This window comes from Xiphophorus couchianus, chromosome 10 (assembly GCF_001444195.1).
Source record: "Xiphophorus couchianus chromosome 10, X_couchianus-1.0, whole genome shotgun sequence".
NCBI lineage: Eukaryota > Metazoa > Chordata > Actinopteri > Cyprinodontiformes > Poeciliidae > Xiphophorus > Xiphophorus couchianus.
This window is the reverse complement of record NC_040237.1, coordinates 5654615-5671622: the sequence shown is the minus strand read 5'-3', so window position 1 is coordinate 5671622 and position 17008 is coordinate 5654615. Positions and strand designations below refer to the sequence as shown.

Sequence of the window (17008 nt, the reverse complement as noted above, 5' to 3'; positions counted from 1 at the left end):
TTACTATTATTTCATGCTGTTGCGCTTTGGAGTCAAATCTGAGGGATGCTGAGAAAGTTTGAAGCCTGAAAAGGGAGGAGCGGAAGGAGGGGATCAGGTGATGCTTTTCCTGGCCAGCTGACCAATCACAGCTCTCGGTCTTTGGAGACCTGCTTGACTATTTGCATGCAGGAGGAGAGAGGTGACACTCACTGGAGCCAGGCCATCTCATCTGTGCTGCAGGGAAGCCTCTGTTGGCATCATCGCCATGCCGCCAGTCGGGGAACTCCGCAGGACGCAATGACGGCCGACAAGGAGAAGAGACGGTAAACCTTTCATTTTCTGATTGCTTTTTAAATCTGGAGGAAATTGGAACACGAATAAGTTGGCAAAGATCCGAACCCAGCCTGAAATTGGATAAAAGAGAAGTTTCATTCGCTTCCTCACTTGTTGAGAAATTCGCTGCAATTGTTTTATAGTCGAGGTCACAAAGTCACAAAGTGAGCGTTTTTTATTTTTAATCAGGCAGTGTCAGTGTTTTAGCATGTTTGGTTATTTAACTTGCATAATGAGGCAAATTCGACAAGTTAAAAATATTCTGTACATCACTATTACATGACTTCAACTCAGGAAACTATAGTTCATGTAAATTCTGAACTTTTGATTTGAATATGTTTTTATTTTATTTTTTTCATTTCATTTACTTCACAGATGTATTTATTATTTACATGTTTTTTATTCCCTATGCCATTTTTGTTTCCATTTCTGTAATTAGTTATTGTTTTTGTTATTTTTTATCTATTTATTTACCTGCACCAGTAGGTATATATGTGTATGTATGTGTGTTTGTGCATATATATACAGACCTATGATTTTTCTGTATTTTTTCTTCATACTCCAGTAACCAAGCAACAATATTTTGTTGCCAAATTCATTATTCTTTATCCAATGACAATAATTGTTAGTTTTTTATCAATTAAATTATTTATACTTTATAGTTTCTTACCTGATTGCCCCTACTATATTATTATTACAAAAATTATTTCTTATTGATGGTATGAAATGTGATTTCTTTTTGATGTAAGTACTTACATTCAGTTTTTTCCCCCTGGTCTCTGCCACCTGCAGAGCGATCAGCCGTGAGGCGGCCCGGCGGCGGCGGCGCGTGGAGTCGGACGTGTTTGGTGACCTGTCCCGCCTCCTGCCGCTCCAGCCCTCCGTCAGAGCTCATCTGGACAAACCCTCCGTCATCCGCCTCACCCTCAGCTACATACGCTTGCAGACGCTGCTCAAAGGTGAAAACACCTCGAAAACAAATCAGTCGTTTATTGTGATTAAATAGTCAAACAGTGCAGAAATGGAGATGAATTTTGGCTGCAGAGACCAAATTTTAAGAAATATTTTTTGAGTTATGAGTTCATGAAAAACGAAATTCTCTTTCAGTTCAAATGAACAAAGGCAAATAAAAAATACATGATTCATCATTTATTACCGCCTGTAATCTTTGCTAGAAGAATAAAAACTGTCAAAGGAAATGCTTTAGGTGTCAGACTGAGAAAGTACTACTTCACGCCTGGAGCAGACTCACATGCATGTGAAATTTACAAAAATACACCACATCCTTTCCTCTGCCGTTTGCATCATTCACAGCAGCACAACTTTCTAAAAACTCATCTCTGTTCCTGGGTTCGAAACAGAAACTGCCGGGTCGCACGAGGAGCTCGGACACAGCGTGAGATACCGCCACGGAGGAGAGGCGCGGGACGGGTGTCTGTTTGAGTTGGGGAAAGAAACGGAGGGATTGGACCCGTTGGATGAAAACAGCATGTACCTGAAGATCCTGGAGGGATTTCTCATGGTGCTCTCCACCCTGGGAGACATGATCTTCTTATCGGACAACGTCAGCAAGTACATGGGCCTGAGCCAGGTGAGTCTGCAGGTGAGAGGTTTTACTGGTACTTTCTGCTTTAAGGTTTTTTTAACTCTTTGTTTCCTGGCAGACTGAGCTGATGGGGCACAACATCTTTGAGTATACTCACCCATGTGATCACGAGGAAATCAGACATAACCTACGTCTGACTGCAGGTTGGTGTGTTTTAAAGCATATCAATGAAATTCCCATTTCTTTTTCGGTGATCTCTTTCCACTGCAGTTTTTCCTTACACTCAACTTTCCATCAGCATGCGTGGACATTACTCTCTGTGAAGAGCCACAGGTCCCATTTGTAGAGTGATTTTATGGAGAGCAACTGTTCGATAGTTTTATAATGATTGTTTAGGCCATAATGCATTTTTTATTTCATATTCTAACTTTTTCAAGATGTTGAATTCTGGATTTTCATTATCTGTAAATCATAATAATCAAAATTACCAGAAATAAATGCTTGAAATACATCCCTTTGTGTGTAAAGACTCTACCTAATTTTCACTTTTTAAATTGAGCCCTAAATACACATTCAATAAACTTGAATATTATTGAGAAGTCAGTTTATTTCAGGAACTTTATCACCTAGTAACTCGCATCACACGCTGCAAAAACGCTAAATCTTACCAAGTATTGTTGGTCTAGTTTCAAGTCCAGGTATCTTAAGACAAAACTAACTTACAGGTAATTTTCAGCAAGAAATAGGAGCTTGTTTTGAGTAAATAATTCCTTAATATCAATTAAAAAAAAGTACTTGTGCCACTCAGATTATTTCACTCGTTACAAGACATTTTTCCCAGTTATAGGTGAAATAATCTGCTGGTTGAACTAGCACTTTTTATCAATATTATAAAATTATTGACCTAAAACAAGCTCCTATGTTTTGCTGAAGAGTTACTTGCAAGTTAAAATATTTGCTTTTGAAACTAGACAAAAAAAATACTTGGTAAGATTTTGTTCTTTTTGCAATGTATAAATAAATTTTACACAGATGATCGTTTGAAAGTATTTATTTCTGTTAGCAATGAGGATGTTCCGCTTACTGTTAATGAAAACGTAACATTTAATATGAGAATATTACATCAGACCAATAAAATAAACCATTTTTAATGCAGAAATGTAGCCTCAAAGAAAAGCAGGTTTAATACTCGCTTAAAAGTTGTTAATTTTCAAAAGTAATGCTCTAATGTGTCTGTTTCTATGGAGAACTTGGGTGCAGCCAGAAGAGGGATTTCGTCGTGAGAATAAAAAGCGCTCTGACGCACCGAGGAAGAGTCGGGAACCTCAAGTCGACCACCTGGAAGGTCGGTGGTTCAGGTTAGGACTTCAGACCCGGGAAGTCGGGTTCTGACGCTGCTGTTAACTCTGCTCTCCGTGACTCCAGGTGCTCCACTGTCAGGGCAGAGTGAAGCTGTGCGCGGCCTCGTCTGCGGTGTCCTGCGTGCTGCTGACCTGCCGACCTCTGCCGCTCTCACACACACTCCTCAGCACACACACCTTCACCAGCCAGCACAGCATGGACATGAGGTTCACGTACTGCGACCAGAGGTGCATAAACTCACCGCCGTTAGCCACATTTTGTAGGATTTCAGGTTTCAACAATCCTCCTGCAGGTTTGAGTAACTTTAAAGAACATTACTATTCAAATTTAGGACTTAAATGGAAAAAAATTACATTAAATGTAGCTCCTTTTTTTTACTTATGTATGTATGAGTGCTTTGCTTTCGAAGCGTCATTATTTTTACATTATTCAAATCACTTTACGCTGATTATTAAATAAAAAAAGATGCACACATATGAAGAGCAAGTTTAATTTTCACAAAAACGGGACTAATTTTATAAGACAAGTTATGGCACAAGTCTTAGGTTCTCCCAAATATTGAATTATTTTGTGTTTGTGACGTTCAGATTAAAATAAATCAAGTGTACGAGGATTAGACCTGTCACAATAACCAATAAATCAATTAATCACATGATAAATTAAAGCAAACTCAATAATTTTCACTTGCATAATTTAGCATTTTTCTTTCATCTAAGATAAAAGTCTTCAGTCTTGTGATTTGGTCTCGACCCGCCCTTATTTTGAAGGACAGTTCTGTTTATAAAGACTCCATGATTCATTTTATTTGTTGTTTCTGTTTTGTTTATTTATTTTGGATACTTAAAATGTCTTCCAGTCCCAGTAGTAAATGTTCGTCAGAATTTAAGGTTTATTATGTTTTTGTCTTATGATTACTTGAAAACAACAACATTATCATTTATGGCAGTAACTTCTGGGACAATTTATCCTCCAGCAGAATTGGTTTTTGTGACAGGCCCAGCTAGGATTGGCTTTGATTGAGTTTGAAAGTGCATTTTGTTTTGTTTTGTGGTTCTGAGTCTGACCCACCTCTGGGTGGCAACCTCTGTCTTCACAGTGGTTAAGATGGTAAATTACGGTCAACTTGAGGTTTAACAGGAAGAGGCCAAACTGCCTCGAGGGTCAAATTTTGGTGGTCAGTTTTACCTCTTGCATTCTGTCTCGCTCTATTTCTGTATTTCTACTTTTATTTGTCCGAATTTGTAACTGTAATTACTTCCACATTTACGCGTTCAGTTCCGTTTTGCTATATTTTATTATCTTTATTTTTCTGTGACTGTCTTTGAATAGGATGGGAGTGCAAGATGCAAGTGGCTTTTTTACCTTCAACAATGGTTCTTTGATTGAAAATAAAGAAAATATTTTACATATTTGATTGAGAATAACAGTAATTAATATTTTTAAGTATGAAAACAAATGCTGGGTTAAGCAGTTCTTCCCCATTTTTCATGGAATAAATGCAATGGATTTTCACGACAGAATGAAACTAAAAGTACAAATATTCATTGAAATCAATTTTTGTCTACCATTTATGTTTTCTTACATTGTTTTAAAAAAATATTAACATCTCATTGGAAAAATATCTATCCTGTTTTCGTACGTTTTTTACTTAAATCTTAAAAATTACATGTTTCTTTCCTAAATGCAATTTATTTTGCTAGACTGAGGGCAGAAATTGAAAAAAAATTTGGATTGTAACTGTTGCAGATCGTTGGTGTTGTATCAGTGACTGTCGGCCTTTTTTTACGTTACGAAATGTTATTTTTCATTCGAAGTATTTTTAACACTGTCACTTTGTTCTTCAGCTCATAAAAATATGCAATATGAAATTAGAGTCCAGATCAACGGATGTGTTATCAGGGGAAATCCGCAATGAATCACCAAAATAGCAGATTTTTGTTTTCCAAACCTCCAATTTTGTCCAAGAATTAAGAGGAATTTCCCTCCAGCGTGAAACAGCAGGTGGAAGAGGGGAAGCAGTCCGCGACGTGACACACGCTGCAACCACACAGAAAACTCCAGTCACTCCAATTCCTTTCAGTTCAAGTCAATAGAATGCTACGTAGGAAACTTTTAATGTTCTCTAAATTAATTGTTTTTTTTCTTGAAACCACAACCCAGTCTTTGTTTCACATGATAAAAGTTTTCTAGCAACAAGCAGGAAAAAGACACAACAGCTGCAAAGTGAGCATGTGCAAAACTCAATAACGGTATAAACAAGCAACATGTTTTGATGTGTAGTACTCTGCAAAACGTTCTGTAATATTTTATTTATTTATTTACAAAAGTAGGGGTTCGTTGTAAAATAGAAGGAAAATAGTTTCATTTTTTATCCGATTGTGCTGTGCATTTATATTCAAACATTTTAATTTGATAAGCCTGAATGAAATCCAGTACAACCAGTAGCTATCAGACATCATCTAGTTGGTAAATAAAGTAAATATAATGTGGATTTTAGTCTTTATCTGGTCTGTAAAGGCGTTATATGCATCCAAAAACACAACAAATGGGTCAAATTAAAAGTTTTAAAGCAGAGTTACTCTAAAATAAATGATACCACAACTCCAAACCTACCAAAAAATGTCTGTCCACCAGCCGTTAGGTCACTGGTGGCTCTGAGGGAGCTGCAGAGATCCACAGCTCATGTGGGAGAAAGAAATCCACATCTTTTATATAATAATATAAATTCATAAAATCATTTTTTTCTTACTGATGCACTTTTTCATGTTGGTCTGTCACATAAAATCCCATTAAAACACAGCAAAGTTTGTGTTTTAATATGTGAATCTGTAAAATTCTTAAATATGAACACTGTGATTATTGATAAATACAAATAAATTGATAAATACACAAAACAAAACAGCTAAACAAAGTGTAGCAGCTTGGAAGCAGTCAGTAGAAATATTTCCTTCTGTTTTTGATAAAAATCTGTCATCAAGATTTTGATAACTATACTAGATCTTGATAACAAAACTGTAAACTATAACTTCTCAGTTATCTTATGTTAGATTTGCGCGTCATTATACTTGTGTAATTAAGCAGAACTAATATTTCCTTCGTCAGTGCTGGATGTGATGAAATTGTTTAAAAAGGAAGTAAAATTATTACATGTAACACATGTCAATTTGTCAGGTGTTTTCTGGATAAAATTAATGACGTTGCTGAAGGTGTTAAAGGTTAAATTTGCAGAAGGTGCTTTAAAAAGCCTTTAAAAGTTCAACCTGCTCAAACAGTACTACACAAATAATTTATTTAGTTAGAAAAACTTTGTGTTTTTTCTAAACTTTTCAGTTTATTAAATTAAATGAATCATTTAACTTAAATAATTAAATGATCATAAAGATTGAATAATCTTTATGGGTTGTTCAACATTGAAGATTAATGTTGAGTAATTTTTATTCAACATTAATAAAGATTATTTTTATATAAACAGTCTTATGTTTTATAAATAATCTGAGAGATTTCAAGAGCATTTCACATTAATATGTCTAATCTGGACATAAAAAGTTTAAAAAAGCAACTATGTTTCCTTTTACCGATAATTTTTTCCATTTCTGCTGCTCAGATTTTGACATTTTATTCCAAATCTTTCATTAAAAATGATAAAAAAAATGCTGCGTTCGTCTGAAAGTTTCTGTTTTCTGAAATAAATGAACCTGGTACGTTTGTGCAGAGTGACTTCTCTTCTCGGCTACCGGCCAGAGGAGCTGCTGGGCCGATCCATCTACGATCTCTGTCACACGCTGGACACAAGCTGCCTGAACAAAAACCACCTGAACCGTAAGCCCTGACACACACACACACACACACACACACACACACACACACACACACACACACACACACACACACACACACACACAGAGCTACACCTGTGTGACTTTCTCACCTGATCCTGCAGTGTGTCTGAAGAGTCAGTCGGTCAGCGGTCGGTACAGGATGCTGGTGAGGAGCGGCGGCTACGTCTGGGTGGAGAGTCACAGCGCCGTCATCCCGGGCGTCCAGCCGTCCAGATCCAGACCCAGACCCAACCCCAGCCAGCCGCTCTGCATCCTCAGTGTCACCTACATCCTCAGGTGTGTGTGTAAAAAATGAAGCTGATAAAACTTGAATGGTGTATAGATTAATTCTACTTGTTTTTCTTTTTCTGTTCATTTCTGTGGCTTACAGATACTGACAATATTACTTTTAAATCTAAGAATTTCCAAGACTATTAAAAATGTTTTTTTCATTTTCAAATGTTAAGACTGACACAACATCTTAGTGGAAAGTTGAGTGGAAGGAAAATATGTGGTGGAAAAATATCTACAGGCAAAAGAGAAAGTAGTAAATTCACCCTGTACTCTCTATTTGCATGAAGTTGGCCACCTACATTTTTCAAATTAACTGAAATTGTTATCAAATGTTTGTGCTACATTTGTGAAGAAATTTTTTTGTATATATAAGGAATTAATAAATGTTTCCAGAGGTCAACCAGCCCTCCACTTTTACAAAACTAAACAAATTTTGTATGAATCAACTGCACTGCAAATAGGTAATGACTCCTAAAAGCTGCGAATCTTTTGGGAGTCATTATGTCCTAAAAGCTTGTCAAAAATCTGCTGGTAGATGGCTGTGCTGCTTTTGGTCTTGATAAAGTGCAGATGCCTACGACCAGCAGATGACATGGATCTTTAAATCTTTACTGAAAGTTTAAACTTCACACTGGACATCAATTTCCAAATGAAAATCAAAGGTTATTTTTATCTGAAAACAGAACTTTGCTAGCGTCTAGCTGTTGGTTGTGTATTTTCTCTTTCCACTCAACTTTCCATTTAATTGTTTTTATAATCTGTAAGCATTCTGCTTCCCTGGTAATGACATTTTGTGGCTTACAGTCAAAATCCAAAGTCAGCAGTTTTTTTTCCCTTGATTTTGTAGATCAAAACAAAACTTTTCTATACTAAAAATACGTTTTTTAGTCTTTTCTAAGAAAAAGAAAGTTTTATTTATCAACTAAATTAGCTTCAAATGTTTTATTAATGATATTCTAAAGGTGCTGAGAAGCTTTTCTGTTGAACTGAGCCTTTACTGATATCTGCTCTGTGTCACAGCGGAGTGGAGGAGCCGTCTCTGCAGCTCTCTTTGGATCAAACTTTCCAGAGATACTTGAGATGAAATCAGAGTTTGAAGGGGGCCAAAACTCTACTAGCTTTTTTTTTTAATGTATTATTTTCCCTAATTTTATGTTTAATAAATTGGAACTTTTATCTTTCCAAAACGACTCGTGCTTTGTTCTGCTTCTTACGATATCTCGATGCAAAGCTGTGACGCACCTCCAGAAATTTGTTGTAATGTTGAGTTCAGTGGCGGTTTAGGCAGAAACCCTCCAACTTCTCCGTTTGCTACCGTAGTTTCATAATCGCTGCTGCAGACTGTGGTTGTCAGGCAGTTGACGGGGCGGAGTCACATGAACAAACAGGCTGTTTGACCTTTCCTTGACCTCCCTGGGTCTGACCGTGCTTCCTATGGGGTCGGCTGCTGGGCCACCTGACACGTGGGGTGCGTGCAGCGCACACACAGATACGCACCCTGCTGATGAGGAGATGTGAGTAGATGCAAGTGGAAGCCGCAGCTTCCTGAATAGAGGCAGTCGACAGGAAAGTTCTCGTGGGAACTGTGTAAACTTTTTACCTCTCGACCTCTGAATGCACGCCAAGTTTCAGTGTAACCGGCTGCAGTGCAAAAAAAGAAAGAAAGAGAGAGTAGAAAATAGCTTCAGAATGAAATGCATGAAGATTGTTGTCAGTAAAATAAAACTCAAACTCATCTCTAAACTCATCTCAACTGATTTAAATTCGTTCATGTGACTAAACAGATCAGCAGGTGCAACGATATTTTTAGATTAAGGTAAAACGTAACCGAACAAAAACGGAAAAAAAAAACAAAGTCTCCTTTATCAGCCTGGATACAGAATGCGTTGTTGAAATGCAGAAACAAATGAGGAATCTTTAAAATTCCTAATTTATTTTGGTCTAAAGGGTTTAATTATTCATCATCTGGAATCTGAAGCTGTTCTTTAAAAGGTTAAAGTTGCACCTTTTAGTGCAAACCGTTTGCGGTCTGCAACCTCTGTAACGTAACGAGCTGTTTTGCTCTCAGGCAAAAAAGAAAAACTAAAATGTCACATGACTTTTAGAAAAAAAAAAACATCCAATAAAATTTAGAAAAATATCACCTATAGACATTTTTTTTTGTAATTTGTAGAAAACCACCACTTTGTCTCTATTTTTAGGATTTAAAATAAAGATATACATAATTTAGCTAAAAGAGGATGGCTAGTTTTTTCTGTGGGGAAGAAAATGATGTAAATAAAAAAAGCATAGATTTCAAACGACAAGAAAAACATATAAAAGCATTTTACTGCTATGTTTATTTTTGTAAATGTTCAATGCAACTATGCTTTAAAAAACTGTTAAAAACCTGATGGTTTCATTATATTTATGTTTAAAACTTTAACTGGTCCCTTTGAATTTTTAGCAAAAGTCATTAAGAGCCACTGTGGAGGGTCCGAAGAGCCACAAACCCCTGACCTATCGGATAAAATACCGTTAAAATAAATTATTTTTTTCTTGTAATGTGAATACTTTTGACTAAAAGAAAATAAAAAGCGTAGTTTAAATTACCATACAATTCACGTTAATGTGTAAATTTGGTATTTTCTCAATAATTATGGGAGGGGGAAAAAAAATGGAGGTTAGGGATTCCCCCCTAGAGGGCGCCAGAGATCTCAGTTTGAAACCGGGTCTTTAATGTCAAAGGGATAGTAAAAATAAAAATAACGCATTAAATCAAATATCTTGGTGAATTCTTCGAGAGTGATCAGCAAATTGTAATATGGAATTGATATAACTGATGAATCATCGGACTTGTTCGTGTTTAGATGACATTTGTCTTGAAGCGCAGCTTTATACGTGACTCGACGTATATGTATAATTTGGTTCAGTTTGAAGCGTCAGTGCGCAGTTTGCCTCCAGATTTGAGTCACGGTGCGGCATCAGAACTGTAAGGTTTTAGCTCCACCTGGTGGTCAGATGGAGTTACTGAAAGCTGCGTTTTTCAAGATTCACAAATTCAGGAAACCCGGATGCAGAATAAACAATGTGTTCATCTGATGAACTTCGTCTGGCTCCTCTTGGACAGCAAAGGTACTATTTAAAGATTTGACTAAAAAAATTTCTGTGAATTTGCTGATTTGATTGGATTATTTGTAATAAGTCTATGTGAATTGAATAACTGGAGTAAAGAAACCTGTTGCTGATATTCTAGTTTATTAAGCTGCACCTGTAGTAAATACATTTATTCTATTTTTTTGCTATATTTTGCCATTTTTAAAAAATTAACAATGTTTGTAGGTATGAATGATTTATCATCTGCACAATTATTGACAGAATACTACACATTAGAGACGTGTGACGGTAATCTTCTCGCCCTTTGGCTTTTGCTACTCAGCAGGTAATTTTGCAATGTAAAGCCATAAAATTAAACGTGCGGCCTTCTTTTTAAAAAAAATCTGAAATAAAAGTTGTGAGTAGAAATGGCATCTCAGAGTAAGTTTTAAACAACAAAAATCTGGTCCTTTAATTCTTTAGAGGAAGGGTGTCCAACGTGTGGCCTGGGGGCCATTTGTGGCCCTTGAACTAAGTTTTGTGGCCCCAACTGCAGCTCAAAAATGATACAAATGTACTTGTTGAATTTTTATTCCAGGTGTAATCATTGTTGACATAATTCACTTGCAATGGAAAATGTTAAGTATGACGCAAATCATTAGTCTTTTCTCAACCATTTTTTTTTTATAATAAGTAGAACCACTTTTATCCAGAGACTTTTTCTGAAAGCCAACATTTTGGCCCCCGAATCAACTTTTATTTAACTTGTTCAACTAGGCTGATCTGAATTCCTTCCTTATAACAGAGTTTGAAAATTCTACCTTTCATTTTGTGTAACAAAATGTGCAAAATCTGGGGATGTCATAATTTATCTCACACAAAAAAATTCTGTGATTTCAGTGTTTTAATTATTTCCCTGTAATTACTTTTGACTAAATGATTTTGAGACTAACCGTTTGGACACGCCTTCTTTAGAGGCTTTGGACTCAATTGCACATTTGTGCAGAATCATCAAGTTTGACTTTTTCTTTTAGGAAAAACTTCTAGGACCTTAATCTGATCCAGGTTTTATTGTGCAGTTATTCCTGTGCATTTAAATGATCTCAAAACTCTTGTTGGGTTTTCACTGAAATAACTCAAATTCAACTGATTCTTGCAGGTTTTGTGCATGAAAAGGCCTGATGAGGACAAGGACTGAGCAACAGATGAGGAAGCAGCGGTTAGTTCCTCTGACAGCTTTAGGATGTAAAACTGAAAGAATAAAAAGCCAACATGAGCAGATTGTGGGACAAAAACCATTATTAAGCAAGCAAGACGCTTTCTGTTCCACTCCAAACATGCATGTAATTCTGCTGAGCAGGCCTTTATTTTATCATTCACACAACCCATCACCTGTTTTTATGCCGACCCCCTCCCTCACCGTCACGCCGCTCCAGTTGGGTGGGAGTTGTCCACCTGTCGGCCAATCAGAGGACGGTGCTCACCCTTTAACGTGAACCCTGATAAATCAAAGTGTATCAGTGAGAGAAAAACAGAGAGGAAACAAGCGATAAGATTAAAACCAGAGCACACAAGGAGGAGGCTCTCGTTCTGACAGAAGTGATTTTTCTAGGAGTTTGTTTGCTTTACATTTCAGAAGCCTCTTGAAATATGGTTGCATATTTGCAGAAATCCTTTAGCCACTTTAGTTCATTTTCAGCAGTCAGAGTCTTCATCAGTTCAAACTTTCTGCTAGTTATATTGAGTTTTGATGAACATAAATAATTTCAGCTTGTATGACAGCCTCACTTCTGTCACTCAGGGCAGCTGTGGCTACAATGTAGCTCACAATCATTGGTGTGTGAATGTAGTGTAGATTGCTTTGGAGTCCTCTGACTTGATAAATCACTATATAAATGCAGACTATTTATATAGAGCCAATACACAAACACATGTCATCTCACTTAGCAAAGGAAAGTAATTTTAATCTACGGTTGGGCGATATGGACTTAAAATTTCATCATAATATTTAATGAGACGATTGTGATATCAATAAAAGTGATTAGATCAACTATTTATTAATTGTCGTTTAGGTAAATAGCCACAAACACAAATATTGCTCTTGAGAAACATTCCCATTTGTACTATGCTGCATAAAAAATATAATTTGTATCACTAAGCTGCACGCAGTAACAGCATTTGATCCTATTTTTCAATTTATTAATATTTATTGATATTCTCATAGAAAACAGTAAATATTTAGACAGATTTGGGGTTAAAGACCTTTTAAGGATGTGCGGTCCTCCTGATGTCACAGATAAACAGAACGCCTAACCAAATGTAGCTGAGGATTTAAAAACTGTACACTTCTGAGAGCCAGTGTATGCATATATTTGGGGCTGTATGAATAATTATGACCCTTTGTGAAGGCTTGTGAATTCAAACTTGAATAAAACCATACAGGTTGTGATAAATTCCAGATATTTTTGAATTCATTTAAACGTATCACGTCTTCCTGACGTTTTTCTACATCTTTTTGCGTCTCTGCAGAATTCGCTCACCCCTCGTTCCCTTTACATGCTGTTTGTCGGGCCTCACCTTATCTTCACTGCCGTTTACTTATCTGCTTGAAAGAACAGAGAGAATAAACACATGAATGTCTAAAATCTATGTACTTTCTCTCTTGGTTTTCATAAGAAAGGTAAATTGTGTGGTTGTTTCCTCTCCGCCTAAAGTCAGGATATCAGTTTTTGGAGCCGATAACGTTTATGATCACTTGGACAGGAGATAAGCTCCAGCATTATTGCATTAATTTAATGAAAGACCCGTTTGTACATGAATGACTAGACATAAAAGATGAACTTCAAACAGATCTGAAGACTGCATGTAAAAGTCCCAGCTGAGCCATGAAGCCTCTTGTTTCATACAGCGTTGTGTAATTGTACACTTGTTCTGCTGCTCAGCCACATGGGCTGATATTTGCACTTGCATCCCAGGAAATGAATCTAATCTTATCGCGTGGGCAGAGTCCGCAGGTGCAGGTCTGGGGTCAGGGCCTCATGCAGACACGCTCAGCACTTAGCGCCATGTTGACCAGTTGACGACTTAATAACCCCGTTATTCATTCTGTTATTAATGAATAACAGAGTTATTCATTCTGTTACACTGCTGCTCAGTCGGTGTCTTTGTGAAGCCTGTTTTTATTTCTGGATGATTACAGGCAGGCCGAAACAGATAACGCTGATCTAGCAGCATCTCCAATTATATCTCCAGAACCAATTAAAAAGCTTACTGACTGATCTACGTAACTACTGGAAAGATCAACTTTGCTTTAACTCTGTAAAAGTGACATGCATCATCAATTGCTTCTCTTTTATTCACACAAGGAACACAATTTCTTGCTTTTGTTGCTGTAAGTAAACACAGTTTCTTGTGTGAGAAATTTATAAAAGATTGTACATAAAAACAAGAAAATGATGGATCACCCTCTTCACCAGATTGTCTTAGAAAAACAGCGTCTTTAGTCAGAGGCTTCTTCATATATGCTGTAATACAGACTGCTGCAGGAGATCTTTCCTGTCCAGATCCATCACCATCAGCTCATGGACTAGTTGTCCCTCATGCAGGTTTTGGACAGAAATCAACACCAATGCATGTTAGGAAAAATATCTATATGCCAGTAAACTTTTCCAATAAACATTTATGGTTTCAAGTTCAACATTTCATGAACTTTAGGACTCCCACGGTTACTATAATTGAAGTGTTTGACCTGAACTAACAGTGTGTCCTCCGTTTAGTCAGAAAGGACATAAAGTCTCATCCCATTAAAACAATCAGACATCAGTTTAGCTCCTTCAGTAATCATTTGTGCTAAGGAGAAAGTTAATGACTGATGAGTGAGATCTGGACCTCCGCAGATCCTATCTAGCTGTGTCACTCACCCAACAGATCAGGGAAGTGCTGATGGCAGCAGGCCTCACAGAGACCCTTTGATCAAACCACAAAGTACAAAACTGTTACCCTGTTGTTACTCTAAGTAAGCTAATGACTGACCTGGCTAGGGTACAAATAATAGCAGAAGGCTTTTGCCCTCAAACGAAGTATCTTTATCCAAATCCACATATTCAATTGAAACATGAGTAATATTCAATAATATGATAAAATGTGATTTATGAGTGCTAAAAATCCAAGCCTTCGTGTCTCCTAAGAGAGACTTACTCCATCTATTGATGCCCCTCTAATCAACAATCATGTAATATGGAGGCCGCTTCAATATGGAGTGCCTTTTTGTAAAGTTACAGACAAACGTTTTGGCTATTTAGCCTATCATAAAAGCAAAAAATGGAGGTGTATTTTTAAAGTCTTGTTATTTATTAATTTATGGATATCAACATTTCAAACTGGGCTGCTCAGTGGCGCAGTTGGTAGCACTGTTGCCTTGCAGCAAGAAGGTTCTGGGTTCGATTCCCGGCCCGGGGTCTTTCTGCATGGAGTTTGCATGTTCTCCCTGTGCATGCGTGGGTTCTCTCCGGGTACTCCGGCTTCCTCCCACGGTCCAAAAACATGGCTGTTAGGTTAATTGGTCTATCTAAATTCTCCCTAGGTGTGAGTGTGTGTGTGCATGGTTGTTTGTCCTGTATGTCTTTGTGTTGCCCTGCGACAGACTGGCGACCTGTCCAGGGTGAACCCCGCCTCCCGCCCGGAACGTAGCTGGAGATAGGCACCAGCAACCCTCCCGACCCCATTAGGGACAAGGGTGAACAGAACATGGATGGATGGAACATTTCAAACTAAGTATTTATGAGCAATTATATTAAATTTTTTTGTTTAATTAATCGATTACCGCCCGGGTTCTTTCTGCACGGAGTTTGCATGTTCTCCCTGTGCATGCGTGGGTTCTCTCCGGGTACTCCGGCTTCCTCCCACAGTCTAAATTCTCTCTAGGTGAGTATGTGCGTGGTTGTTCGTCCTGTCTGTCTCTGTGTTGCTGGACCCCGAACGTTAGATGGAGATAGGTACCAGCACCCCTCCTGACCCCACTAGGGACAAGGGCGTTAGAAAATGGATGGATGGATGGATGGATGGATGGATTTAGTGGCAAGCTAAATATTACACTTCATTAATAATGAAGTATTAATAATTTTATCACTGGTCAAGAGGATTTTGAGCGTGTCTTTCAAAAATATTTTCTTTTGGAAAACGTCTATCGTGAATGCTTGATTATTATTGGTCCAAATTAGACGCAGATTACGCATGGGGGCGGGGCATCAGTCAATATTTTTGACATTATGGCCGATAACAGAAAGTATGACAGTGGAGTAGGTGGCGGTAATGCTCACCTAACGTTTCTTGCCAACCGCCAATGAATTTCAAGAAGAAGAAAAAGTATGACAGTGGAGTCCTGTAAATAAAGGAACGGGAAAGAAAAAGACGAGCACGGCAAAGACGGTGATGAAGAAAATGCCCGAGCTTACGGGCTTTTTAAAACCTGTCAGCGGAGATAAAACGGAACCATCGTCCTCAAAACGTTAGCATTGCTAACAGCGGCACTACGATCCCGCCTGATCCTGGAACTGTGGCCGATCTGGCAGTGGAAGCCAGAGCCACTGGCTACTGGGCTGAGCAAGGCCCGGGGATCTGGCAAAATATGGACGTTAACAAGCATCGGAACGGGTGTGCAACTCTTCTCCAACTCTTACTTCTAACGTAGGCTCGCAAAACGTGAGTACGTCAGTGGCTGCTAGTCAGCAGTCATGATTTCAAACGGGCATCAGTGACCGGAAGCGCGCATTCAGCTTTCACGCATTAAAGAGCATGAAAACAGCCAACATCACGGAAAGCGATACAGTGCAGACTTTATTAAATAAATTACGATATAAATCGCCATAGACACGTGATAATTATCAACAGAAAATACGAATGTTCTGTAATTTCAGCGAACTCCGATCCGGAACTGTGGAGAATTCTGGAAAAATGTAGGCAGAGGAAACGGCCTTCTCGGTAGCTTTGGTTACCTAGCAACAACCTGTTGAGTAACTGGCGCAGCAGCAGCGGGGTGTTACTCAACAGGTTAACTGCTCCTGCGGTTAACCTGTTGAGTAACGGTGAACTTTAGTGAGGGCTAACCGTTAACTGAGGCTTCAGAGCTGCTTAAAAATAACAAACAACGGTGTGGAGTGAAAACTATGGATAAAGTAGAAAAGGTCATGTAACCAGTTGGGGAGTATTTTAGATATTTAAAACAAAAAACTAATCAATAATTATATTTTTGACTTGCATGAAACCCTTACATTTTTTTTGTCATATTGTCCAGACTTAGCTGACATCTTTTACACTTGCCCCGGCACCAAAGAGTTAGCACTAAATCAATTTGCTATGGTGATATGCCCTGACACAAAAGTCATAACATTTGGGTCTCTTGCACAGATTTGTCTACTTTCACGGTTTTACTTTAAAATATCACTTAAACGTTTAGCTTCAGCCACATTGAAACAGAATCACAGTTTTTTATACCAGCCTCTCCAGGCTGTGGAGAGGCTGTTTAAAATATTAAACCAGGAGTGTCAAACTTAAAGAGCTGGTTGTGGCAGAATATCTTAATAAAATTACCCATTAGCAA

General features: G+C 37.9%; 1 protein-coding gene across 1 annotated transcript; it reads left to right on the top strand.

Moving 5' to 3' along the window:
• Positions 1 to 29: 29 nt before the first annotated feature.
• On the top strand, positions 30 to 8437 carry epas1a (endothelial PAS domain protein 1a). Its single transcript, XM_028029463.1, has 9 exons — positions 30 to 305; positions 1108 to 1274; positions 1677 to 1906; positions 1980 to 2064; positions 3109 to 3206; positions 3287 to 3450; positions 6936 to 7042; positions 7164 to 7338; positions 8356 to 8437. Exons 1-9 carry the CDS (start codon positions 166 to 168, stop codon positions 8417 to 8419), a joined length of 1230 nt encoding a protein of 409 aa, XP_027885264.1. The 5' UTR covers positions 30 to 165; the 3' UTR covers positions 8420 to 8437.
• The last annotated feature ends 8571 nt before the right edge of the window (positions 8438 to 17008 follow it).

Bases quoted from the DNA above. Each gene is read 5' to 3' on its own strand.
- epas1a (XM_028029463.1), top strand. From the start codon at position 166: ATGCAGGAGGAGAGAGGTGACACTCACTGGAGCCAGGCCATCTCATCT. The intron at 1,275-1,676 runs GTGAAAACACCT...GGTTCGAAACAG, and splicing joins CTTGCAGACGCTGCTCAAAG to AAACTGCCGGGTCGCACGAG. The intron at 3,207-3,286 runs GTCGGTGGTTCA...CCGTGACTCCAG, and splicing joins TCAAGTCGACCACCTGGAAG to GTGCTCCACTGTCAGGGCAG.